A 12,513-nucleotide genomic window follows, 5' to 3' on the forward strand; every position below is an offset into this window, starting at 1 on the left:
AACTGGAAAAAGTTAAAAAGAAGCCAAGAGCTCCATCTACTCACTGCAAATGGAAATATTTATAGGCAATGTTCATACGTTCTGTTGGAAGGCAACATGTTTTTTATTTCAGACAGTTATGGATTCTTACTGCCTGTGTCAAGGGAAGCAAGTATTTACAACAGGGTGTGTATAACAAAAGGTTGCATATCAAAATCCTTGTCCTGGGAGTTCAAACATACCCCCTAGCGGTGGAGCATGGAGGTAAGAGAGCCTCATCCCAGAATCCCTGGTGACACGAATATTAAAAGGACAGATTACATGGCTTCTAGCCAGAAGGAAGAAGCCAGTTGTGATTGACCTGGGTCCAAGTATTGTTGACAATATAGCAGTGCCCCCTGGTGGAGATGACATACTTCCGGGAGGATGGTTGGAGTAATTCTACACTTCCTAATGAATAGCGAGGACAGCCCCTTATGAGTTATGGACGTTTGCTGATTGGATGGAGGACTACACCAGGCAGATCAAGGGTGTATGTGTGTGGTGCTTGAGAGGGTTTTTAACCACCTCCCGTCCGGCCGTTATATATAAACGGCCGGACGGTGGCAGTGCAGGGTCGGGTGGCCGTTTATAAACGGCCTCCCTGCCCCCTGCTTGTGCGCGCTCCCTGGGAGCGTGCAGCACCGCGATCTGGTGCCCGCTGTCCTCCGGACACAGTGGAACACCAATCGTCGGACGGGACCTCTGTGCAAGGTCCTGATCATGTGATCACTGATTGGCCAATCAGTGATCACATGCAGAGTAGTAAGCAAGATGTCACTTCTGACATCATTGCTTACTACGTGTGAAATCTGTGATCACAGAGGTCTCATGGTACAAGGCTATTCACAACAGCCTTGTACCATGTGACAAGCTGTGACCAATCACAGCTCACACAGTAGTTCTCAATGGCTGCAAGAATGCAGCCAGAGAGAAGGAGAAATGATTGCTTTTACAGCCTTTATAGGTGTAAAAGCAATCTGTGTAAAAAAAAAAAAAAATGTCATCACCCCCCACAAGTAGTACAGTGTCGCCATGGTGAAACTGTACTGCTAGGGTGACAGTATGTTAAAAAAAAACCCACATAAATAATAATATAAAAAAAAATAAAAATGTAAAAAAAAGTTTAAAAATTATAATTCTTGGTTATAAACTAATTTGGGTTATTTTTGTTTTTACTAAAAAGATAACGGAATACATTTTGGCCAAGATTTATGATAAAATATTATTTATTTGCAAAATTTTATAAGAAAAACACTTTTTTTCAAAATTTTGGACTTTTTCATTTAGATAGCAAAAAAACCTAAAATTCCCAGTGTTGAATAATTACCACCAAAATAAAGCTTTATCTGTCTCAAAAAAATGCTAAAAAAATTCATATGGGAACAGTGTTGCATAACCGCGCAATTGTCATTCAAAGTGTGATAGCACTGAAAGCTGAAAATTGGCCAGGACAGGAAGGGGGTAAAAGTGTCCGGACTTGAAGTGGTTAAACACAGGTTTGGCCATGCTTCTGCCTCTTTGTTCACCTTTCCTACCTGGGATCCAGCTAAAAGATACTCAGCTTTAAGAATGAACTTACTTAACGTATCATTTTTACTTTTATTCCTATATACTCTGTAATATTGGTTTAGATTTCTCGGTTAGTGTTTTGCTTCCTTTGTAAATAAATAAGACCTTGCTTTGAGAATTGTGTTTGTTATTATAGCTAATATTGCAGTATAGCACGTCCATCAATATTGTCAAAGATTAGATAGATATATACTAATTATAGCAGACAACAAATAGGGGGATTCCAGAAAACCACCCCACTTAATAGTTATATCACGATCCATTTAAAGAAAAAAAAATACTTATTGGGAGAATGTGTCATGAGAGCAATATGTAGGCTGCCATTTCTGCCCTTTTCACTTAATGCGTCTTCAGTTCAATGCCAGATGCCTCAGTGGCCAGCAGTGGCTGTTAAAAAAAAAAAAAAAGAATCGGCAAGATTTCCCTAAATCCATGCAGTCTTAGTTACCTATAGTTTCTCAACTTAATTTTAAGCGGAACTTCACTGCATCTTTGCACTATAAACCAAAAACGCTATTTAATTTATTTTTAATATTGAAAGCAAACTTGCCCATCCATTCATGTCTCCATGCTTTATTTTGCTGAGAAATCAATTTTTAAAAACACCTTCTAGCATTTCTGGCCATGGCCATCTTGAGTAAGGGCAGATGATTCATGTAGCATTTGCTTCCTGGAATCCATCTGCCCTTAGCTCAGGCATGCAGGCAGGGTGGTGTGCTTAGCTGGGAAAACCCCACCTCCCCTCCTGAAGATTCCTGTGTTGCATGACATTGTTTGCCTAGGCATGGAAACCAGGAAGAAACTGGGAAAATGTTACAAAAAAAAAAGTTTAAACAAGCAAAATATGATATACTTTCATGTCTATTTATTAATGCTAGCAGCATGAGTAAAAAAAATTCAGTGTTTTGAGAGAGTGAAGTTCCACTTGAAGTAATAAACTTGTGGAGAGAACGCCTTGTTTCATTCACCCCATCCACTCCCTTAGGCCTTCTATCTTCCCTCTCCCTTTATAGTTCTTCCCCCTCATTCTCTCCCTGAAAACATTCTTCCCTATATACCTCATCAGCGGACCATTATGAGTAATTATATCATGCTGTCCCCATAGCTGGACAATCAGTAGGTTCTGGACAAAGCACTAGTATATCTCACCATTGTATGCATGCTGATTCCTCTGTTACCTTTGCTTATGTGTTTCTGGTTTTATACCGTGATTTGAAAATCACTATAATTTTTGAAACAGAAAAAGTTGTTCAGATGTTAAGAAATTGATTGTGAAATTATCAAAGCCACCAGGTGCCTTCAAAGCGGTATTCTATTTGAACATGCTGATGTACTTGACAGGTTCACTTTAAAACTGACCTCTAGGCAAATCCCTAAATACAGCTATAATGCACATGTGTAGACCGGCCTTTCTCAACCTTGTAATCCCAGAGGAACCTCTAAAATATTTTTCAAGTTCTGGAGAACCACTACTAAATCAAATTCATTGGGCGTTAATAGGGAAAATGCCCCTTACATTAGTGGTCAGGAAGAATGAAGCTCTTCTATGGATGGTCAGAATGACACCTTTATAGAAGCTAAAAAGATTATTGGTGTCATGCTGCTGGCTCTGCCAAGTGGCTTTGGCCCTGTGGGCACATTCAAATAGGAGGTCAGTCGGCTACAGCTCAAGAAAGCCCTAGATGCCTTAGGAGGTTGTAAAGGCTCAAGGTTTTTTACCTCCATGCATTCTATGCATGAGGTATAAGACCTTCTGTGTGTAGCATCCCCCCAGCCCCCCTAATACCTAATAGTCTTGGCTGTTCTGTGGGTTTGGGCAGCTCTGTGCAAAACCATTGCACACAGCAGGTAAGTATAGACCTGTTTGATATTTTTGTAAAAAACTAAAATTTAAGCCTTTAGAATCACTTTAAAGTGATACTAAAGGCTTAAATTTGTTTTTCTAAAAATAACAAACATGGCTATACTTACCTGCTGTGTGCAATGGTTTTGCACAGAGCTGCCCAAACCCACAGAGCAGCCAAGACTCCAGTGCACATCACTGGATCGAGAGAAGGCTAAGGTGAGTATTAGTGGGGGCACTGAGGGGGCTGCTGCACAGAGAAGGTTTTTTACCTTCATGCACATAATGTATGAAGATAAAAAAAACCTTCAGCCTTTACAAACACTTAAAGATGAGAATAACTGGTATAGACTGTCCATAGGTTCTTAGTTCTGTACAGCTGTTCAATGTTTGCTTTCCTCCTGTCAGCATGTTCCCTGCGAACATGTGCATACAGCAGTCTGATAGGCTCTTAGAATGTCACCCTCCGTTTCCCAATCACTTATTGGAAACTACAAGAGGCTGATACTAAAGTTGCACTACTTGCTTTACCAATTCAAATTCAATTTTTGTTATAAATACATAACTGTATAAACGTGTGGTTTTTATATCTGCCTGGGGTTTAGCTGCTTCATATGTTATTGTAGGAAATTGGTCGATTGAATGCCTCTGTTGCTTACTCGTTATTTTGTCATTTTCAAGGGCTGGATGATGATCCACTTTGGTCTCAATTGGATGCAATCCCAGAAGATGAAGGTGTCAAAATTGCTCCAATCCCTCCTTCCTCCTACACACTTCGAGATTATGTGGATCATTCTGAAACTCTACAGAAACTAGTAATGCTTGGTGAGTGGTCTCCTTTAACATATATAACATACTAAACTTGACACAAACCATTCACAACTGTGTGTGAATGCTGGCTACATCATGTCAGGCCCTTCCCTAATTTATTCTGTTCAATTTCTGCCAATTCTTGTAACTGAATGTAATAAAGTATTACTTGGCTGTATGATAGATGAGTTTTTGATGCTAGCTATAAGGATTTCTGACCCCTTACCATCGAAGTCGCCTGATTGAGGCATCCGAGTCGCACCAGGTTTTATGCTGATATCCCTATCTTACATTCATCTTCCACCTAAGGGAGAGTCGCTCTCAAGTTCGCTTGCATATAGTATATCTAAGTGTATCATGATGATTCCAGATACATACGTTTTTGGCCTCTGTGAGTACTCGCGGATCCAGATCTGGTATATGGAGGTCTTCCGGGGCCTATCGCATGGTGGTCTTTCATCCATGATTCGGGGGGGTGGCATACATTTTAAGCCTTGACAAGTTGGACATCTACCTCATTTCCTTGTTTATGTTGATTGTATTTTGTATACAGTATGTGCATCCATGGCTGTTTTACTTTCTCTAGATCTATAATATTGTGAGGAGGAGGTAGGATGGCTTTCTCCCCCTTTTTTCCCTCCCCGCACTTGAATCCTATATTGCTGGGTGATCCATCTCTCGTAACCCAATTTCAGGAAAGCCTACGAGAGTTTTTCACTCTAAATGACACCCCTGACACATCCTCGATGATGCAGTGGCTAGCACATAAATGCGTCATGCTGGGACATTTTATTGCACTTTCCACAAAAATTAAAAAAAGCTAGGCAGGCCTTGGTAGATAGGCTCATAGCTCAAATTCACACTCCTGGAAATTAAGCATAAATGAAAACGGGCTGTGATTGCGCTGGAAGCCCTGTCCCAAGCCCGACAGTTCATATTGGAGAAATTGGGTAGTCACATACGCAGGAAATTTACTCTTCACTCGAAACTATGTTATGAGCATGCCAATTAAAACGGTCATTATCTGGCCAGGGCACTTTAGAAAGCCAAAAATGACATGACCGTTCACTCAATTAAGGATTAGTCGGGCAAGTCTCACCCTTCTACAGAGGCTATTGCATCTCAGTTTGTTCAATACTACGAAAACCTGTATAATTTATTGTCGCCAGGAGACCTACAGAGGTCTTCTGCTGAACGCTCCAATGCAATACAGACATTCCTCCACCAATATGGCATTCCTCCTTTAACCTCTACTCTAGTGAAATCCATCTACAAGTTGATCTCGACTGAGAAGGTGCTTATGGCACTTAGAAACATGAAGCCAATGAAAAGTCCAGGACCGGAGGGCCTGCCCACCTTCTATTTTATAAAACTTTTCAAGATGTGCTTCCTCCCCACTTTCTTCAGGCATTCAACTCATTGGAAAAGAATTTACCACCCCCAACTCAACTTTTGGACGTGCACATTACTGTCATACCAAAACCAGGAAGGGATCCAACATGAGTCCAAAACTAACACCCAATTTCCCTGCTAAATGTGGATGTGAAACTGTTCACAAAAGTTCTAGCAAATGGTCTACTGCCTTACCTTAAGTCATGGGTGTCTTTTGGATCAAGTGGGTTTCATCCCAGGCAGGGAAGGTCATGACAATATGATTAAGGCTTTGGACATACACCATTGGTTGACTTCTTCTTTTTCCCCTGGGTTCTTTCTCTCAATGGACGCCGAGAAAATATTTGATAGAGTATCTTGGGATTATATGGCGGCAGTGCTATCAAATGCAGGGTTGGGGTCTAGAATGAAGACCTTCATTGGCTCCTTTATATTCCAACCTATCTGCCTCAGTGAAAGTCAATCGGTTACTGTCCAATGCCTTTTTGATTGCGAATGGAACAGACAGGGCTGCCCCTTGTCTCTCATTATCTTTGTTATGGCATTGGAACCCTTTCTGAGGCAGATTAGGGCAGATTCAGACATAGCCATTTTAGCAATTGATTTGCATGTTTACAAAGTAGCTGCTTTTGTGGACTATATTCTCCTATTCCTTTCACGCCCATTAACAACTCTTCCTGCTTTATTGAAGGCTATACAGGAATGCCAGTTGTTATCTAATTTTAAATTAAACCTCAGGAAATCTCATGCTCTCAATATCACGCTCCCGAAGGAGACAGTTGCCCATTGTCAACGTGAATTCCTATTTGCTTGGCAGCCCAAGGGAATCGCCTATTTAGAGATTTTTTTGCCCTCATCTCTCTTGGATTTATTCTCTCTCAATTTCCAGTCTGTGCTTCACAAAATTGAAGATGACTTGGTTCATTGGAATAGCCTCCATCTGTCCTGGTTTGGTAGAGCGGCATCGATAAAAATGACCATACTACCTTGCTATGTGCAAACAAAATATATATATTGTGATGAAGCGCTCAACTTATATAGTGTATACAAATCCTTCTTACATCAATAATATTGTGAAAATTTCCAAAATAAATACTTAATTCCCTCTTAAATTCTAACAACCTATACAGATCACTAGTGCAAAATTCACACACACAAATTATAAGTCCCCTAGTGGAAAACCGTGATAATTATATTACAAATGATAACACTTTATCTGTGCAAAGTGATAAGTATATCCAATTACATGAAATAAATCAAATGAAACAGTCCAAAAAACTTGTGATGCCACACTGTGCAAAATAATAATAAGTGTTCAATACACAGTGATTATAACTTCACTCCATGCTGCAAATGTGCTCTTCGTGATACTCTGATGTGACTCCCCTGGATTTAGCCAAAATGCCCCCTCACCTTCCACATTCGACCCTTGCGGGTCACAAAGCCTTAAATATATAATATCTCAGCCAGGTTTTCATGCTCCACTGACTCCACCGACTCAATTAAGATCCTCCTCCAAGCAATGAATTCCTCTCAGATCACTTTCCTCACAAATGGACTCATAAACACAGGACGTATATGCAAAAACAAAGACAGATCTCCATAGTGCAATACTGTTTTTAATGCACTTTAAGATTTAAAACGAATAGACACTCACATATCCTCCAACAGAGAAAAGCAGTTTCCCATGTGCTATGGGTGTACCAAGGTGTACAAAGATGGCGTCCGAACCCGGAACCACGTCACCCCTTGACCGGAAATGCGTCGACCTTCATGATCCTGAAGAAGCCACGTGATCGTGGCGCAACGCGTGGACGCATTTCCGGTCAAGGGGTGACGTACTTCAGGTTCCAGGTTCGGACGCCATCTTTGTACACCTTGGTACACCCATAGCACATGGGAAACTGCTTTTCTCTGTTGGAGGATATGTGAGTGTCTATTCGTTTTAAATCTTAAAGTGCATTAAAAACAGTGTTGCACTATGGAGGTCTGTCTTTGTTTTTGCATATACGTCCTGTGTTTATGAGTCCATTTGTGAGGAAAGTGATCTGAGAGGAATTCATTGCTTGGAGGAGGATCTTAATTGAGTCGGTGGAGTCAGTGGAGCATGAAAACCTGGCTGAGATATTATATATTTAAGGCTTTGTGACCCGCAAGGGTCGAATGTGGAAGGTGAGGGGGCATTTTGGCTAAATCCAGGGGAGTCACATCAGAGTATCACGAAGAGCACATTTGCAGCATGGAGTGAAGTTATAATCACTGTGTATTGAACACTTATTATTATTTTGCACAGTGTGGCATCACAAGTTTTTTGGACTGTTTCATTTGATTTATTTCATGTAATTGGATATACTTATCACTTTGCACAGATAAAGTGTTATCATTTGTAATATAATTATCACGGTTTTCCACTAGGGGGCTTATAATTTGTGTGTGTGAATTTTGCACTAGTTATCTGTATAGGTTGTTAGAATTTAAGAGGGAATTAAGTATTTATTTTGGAAATTTTCACAATATTATTGATGTAAGAAGGATTTGTATACACTATATAAGTTGAGCGCTTCATCACAATATATATATTTTGTTTGCACATATCTTAAGGTATAAGGAAAAGGTGATAGCAGCTGACTTTAGGTTAAAGGTTCTGTGGAGCGCAGGGGGATCCTTTCTATATTTAATACTACCTTGCTGTCTATATCTTATGCAGGCCATTTCCATCACTCTCCCTCAGACCTTTTTCTGGACGATACAGCTACTGTTCTCCAGTTTAATTTGGAAGGACGGCACCCCAAGGATGAGCTTGACACAGCTATGCCAACTAAAAAGCCGGGGGGGGGGGGGGGGGGGTTGGGAGTGTCAGACCTTTGGTCATACCATAGGGCCTGCCTGCTCACCAGGCTGGTGGACTGGCACATACATGCACAGATGAAGGATTGGGTTGGTCTAGAGCCAAAAGGTAGCAGCTGCATTGCTATTGTCCATACCTTGGCTACCCGCATCAGCCGGTACAAAGCATCTGGCGGCTCACCCACTCATAGGAGCAACACTCTCGTGCTTTCGTCGGGTCTGTAGGGACCAGAGAGTGTCTTCCATAACGAGCCCGATGACTCCTCTTATAGACAATCCTGTTTTCCCCCGAGCCTACAGCCCTCCTTCCGTAGGACATGTCTCGCCACCTCATATATCAGGGCTGGAGATTTTTTTCAGAAGGGCAAATTTCGATCAGGAGTGGACTTAGCTAACAAAGACTCTCCACCACCCTTTCAGTGGTGGTCCTATTTACAGATCAGACATTTTTTGTTTGGAGCGTCATACCACTCGATGTGCGGCAGACAACTCACCTTTTTTGAGACACTTTGTCTTTCCAAAGGCTCTCGACAACATTTGATCTCATTGATTTATATTCACCTGACACAAGCTACACCTGACACTAATATTAGACACCTACACAAATGGGAAGGGGACTTGAATGGCTCCCTGTCTGCAGGAGCATAAATCCAAAATCTTTGCACGTTGGTACTGAACCCCTCACCTTCTGCATAAGATATATCCTGCAATCTCAGATCGTTGTTGGAGATGCAATCAGGCATCAGGTTTGATGCTGCATATTTGGTGGGAATTTTCTGAGTTGCAATTGTACTGGCAGAGGGTGCATGCTGTCATTGTACAGGTCACCTCATACCAGTTGTATTTTACCCCTTTTCAATACCTACTCCACTGCTCACTCTCCTTGGGTCAGCAATATCACAAGTCACTTGCTATGCACATGATATCAGCACCCAGGATGTGCATACCTCCCTACTGGAAACAAACCACAGTGCCTTCTCTGAAAGAATGGTTTTTGAGGATTAACAGGACGGCCGAGATGGAGGAGTTGATCGCCACAGCTCATAATAGATACTCATCTTATTATAAGACGTGAACCTGCTGGATACATTATAAACATTCAGATGATTACCGCAATTTCTTTGTATGATAGCTTGCATCGTGTTCTCAGCCTCCCGGAAGTCTTGGTCTCCTGGAGAATTGAAGCGAACCCCAACTACATTACCTTAGTTTGTTGAAGACAATAGATATCCCAGTGCTGTGTTTGTTTTACTCCATCTGAAGGTCTTAACCTCCCGCCTACACCCCCTCCCTTTTTTTCTTTCTTTTTCTCTCTCCCCACTTCTCTATCTGCTTTTCTTTTCTCTTGCGCTCCGATTTTCTCTTTCACTATTCTTCTTGTTCTGATTGCTAAGCTTGATGACTACAGAAAGCAAACTGGTTGGAGCTGTCTTCCCTTTGCACCCGATACACCGTTTGTTTCTTTTTATATGGTTAACTTATTGTAGTATTATGTTTATTGGTAACCAATCACCTCAGCTTGTATGAGTGGACGAGGAAGTTTCTCAAGAAGTCTTATAGTGGCTATATGTCCAGAATGGAACTTTGGTTAGGATAAGTATTTTACCATTATAGACGGAATGCCCCCCTGAACCTGTTTTGTAGATAGGCGAATCCACATAACTTCTTTATATATAAATCCTATGGAATGTAACCATATGCGTAGTCTACTCCATACCACAAAACTAATTAATCATTGCTTTTTCAACTACCTCTGACTTACGATACCAGTGTTGTTGTGGAGCTTTTGTTAGAGAGAGGTTCTGGACTCTTGGCAACTATGCAGCCCTGTGTACCCTTCTACAAAGAAGGTGAACGGGTCTATTCTCTTGGAACCTTGGACATTCCACCTGTTCATTCGGAACTATCAATGTGGTGTCGGGGTGCCTTACGAGGGAATGATACTCTTTTTATTTTGTTTCGGTATGATACTTCTGTACCTGTGCTATACTGGTTTTCTTGTATTCTGTTGCTATTTCAACATTTGTCATGATTCATGTACTATTGATGTACGACCTTTAATAAAAATTATTATGGGAAAAAAAATAAAGTTACTTACAGTGGGTATAGAAAAGACTCACCCCCTTTAAAATAATCGCATTTAGTTGCTTTGCAGCCTGAAATGAAGACGGCACATTTTTTGTTTTAGCCAGCTGTATTTACTCAATGCATCTTATAACATCAAAGTGAACGGTAGAACACCAACATGTAAGAAAAAAATAAACATAAATTGAAAAACAGAATCGGTGAGTTGGAAAAAGTGTCTCCACCTTGTGTCAGTATTTTGTTGAACCATCTTTTTGCTTTAATTCCAGCCTTTAGTCTGTTGGGATATGTCTTTAACTTTGCACATCTAGACTTTGCAATATTTGCCCACTCTTTTTTGCAGAACTGCTCAAGTTCAGTGAAATTTGATGGTGACCGTCTGTGGACTGCAGTCTTCAAGTCTTTCCACAGATTTTCAATGGGGTTTAAGTCTGGGCTCTGACTAGGCCATGCAAGAACATTCACCTATTTCTCCTCCAATCACTGTGTGCTCATTTTTGCTGTGTGCTTTGGGTCATTGTCATGTTGGAAGGTAAACCTTGTTCCCATTGACAACTTTCTGGCAGATTGTTCTCAAGAATTTGACAGTATTTTGCCCCAACCATTTGTTCTTCTATGCTGACAAGTGCTCCAGTCCCTGCTGCAGAGAAGCCCTCATAACAGGGTATTACCATCTCCATGCTTTACTGTAGGAATGGTGTTTTTTTGATGGTGAGTTGGATTGGATTTCTTGCAGACATATCATTTGGTGTTGAGGCCAAATAATTAAATTTTAGTCTCATCTGACCAGAACACCTTTTTTTCATGTGGCTTCAGAATCTTCAAAGTGTATTTTGGCAAAGGTCAGTCGTGACTGTTTGTGGCATTTCTTGAGGAGTGGGTTTTTTTTTGCAACCCTCCCATACAAGCCACATTTGTGGAGAATTTGTGATATTGTTGTCATATGCACAGAATGACCACTCAAATGTCATAAATTCCCACAACTTTTTCAAAGTTGCTGTTGGCCTCTTAGTAGCCTCTCTGACCAGTTTTCTCTTGGCTCTTGCATCCAGTTTGGAGCTACGTCCTGATCTAGGGAGGGTTTGGGTTGTACCAAACACTTATTAACCACTTCCTGTCCGGACACTTTTACCCCCTTCCTGTCCAGGGCAATTTTCAGCTTTCAGCGCTATCACACTTTGAATGACAATTGCGCGGTCATGCAATACTGTACCCATATGAATTTTTTACCATTTTTTTGAGACAGATAAAGCTTTATTTTGGTGGTATTTATTCACCGCTGGGATTTTTATTTTTTTTACTATGTAAATGAAAATGTCCAAAAATTTTGAAAAAAAGTTTTTTTTTATAAAATTTTGCAAATAAATAATATTTCATCCTAAATCTTGGCCAAAATTTATTCCGTTATTTTTTTAGTAAAAAAAAAAATCCAAATTAGTTTATAACCAAACATTATAATTTTTAAACATTTTTTTTTACATTTTTATTTTATTTTTTTTTATATTATTTTTTATTTTTATTTTTTATTTTTACATACTTTCACCCTAGCAGTACAGTGTCACCATGGTGACACTGTACTACTTGTGGGGGGTGATGAAGATTTTTTTTTTTTTTTTTACACTGATTGCTTTTACACCCATATAGGATGTAAAAGCAATCATTTCTCTTTCTCTCTGTCTGCATTCTTGCAGTCATTGAGAAATACTGAGTGAGCTGTGATTGGTCACAGCTTGTCACATGGTACAAGGCTGTTGTGAATAGCCTTGTACTATGTGACCTCTGTGATCATTCACAGATTTCACACGTAGTAAGCAATGATGTCACAAGTGACATCTTGCTTACTACTTTGCATGTGATCACTGATTCGCCAATCAGTGATCACATGACCGGGACCTCGTACAGAGGTCCCGTCCGACGATCGGTGTTTCACTGTGTCCGGAGGACAC

At 40.5% G+C, this 12,513-nt stretch overlaps 1 protein-coding gene across 4 annotated transcripts in view; it reads left to right on the forward strand.

Moving 5' to 3' along the window:
• MTERF3 (mitochondrial transcription termination factor 3) overlaps positions 1 to 12,513 on the forward strand; it is a 97,870-nt gene that overhangs the window by 27,690 nt on the left and 57,667 nt on the right. For all 4 annotated transcript variants that reach the window (XM_089666643.1, XM_089666641.1, XM_089666640.1 and 1 more), the window contains exon 3: positions 4,115 to 4,258. In XM_089666643.1, the coding sequence (XP_089522769.1) occupies positions 4,115 to 4,258 (144 nt within the window). The remainder of the gene's footprint in view (positions 1 to 4,114; positions 4,259 to 12,513) is intronic.

Source organism: Staurois parvus, unplaced genomic scaffold (assembly GCF_062004578.1).
Source record: "Staurois parvus isolate SC_StPar_1 unplaced genomic scaffold, SC_StPar_1.0 ptg000052l, whole genome shotgun sequence".
NCBI lineage: Eukaryota > Metazoa > Chordata > Amphibia > Anura > Ranidae > Staurois > Staurois parvus.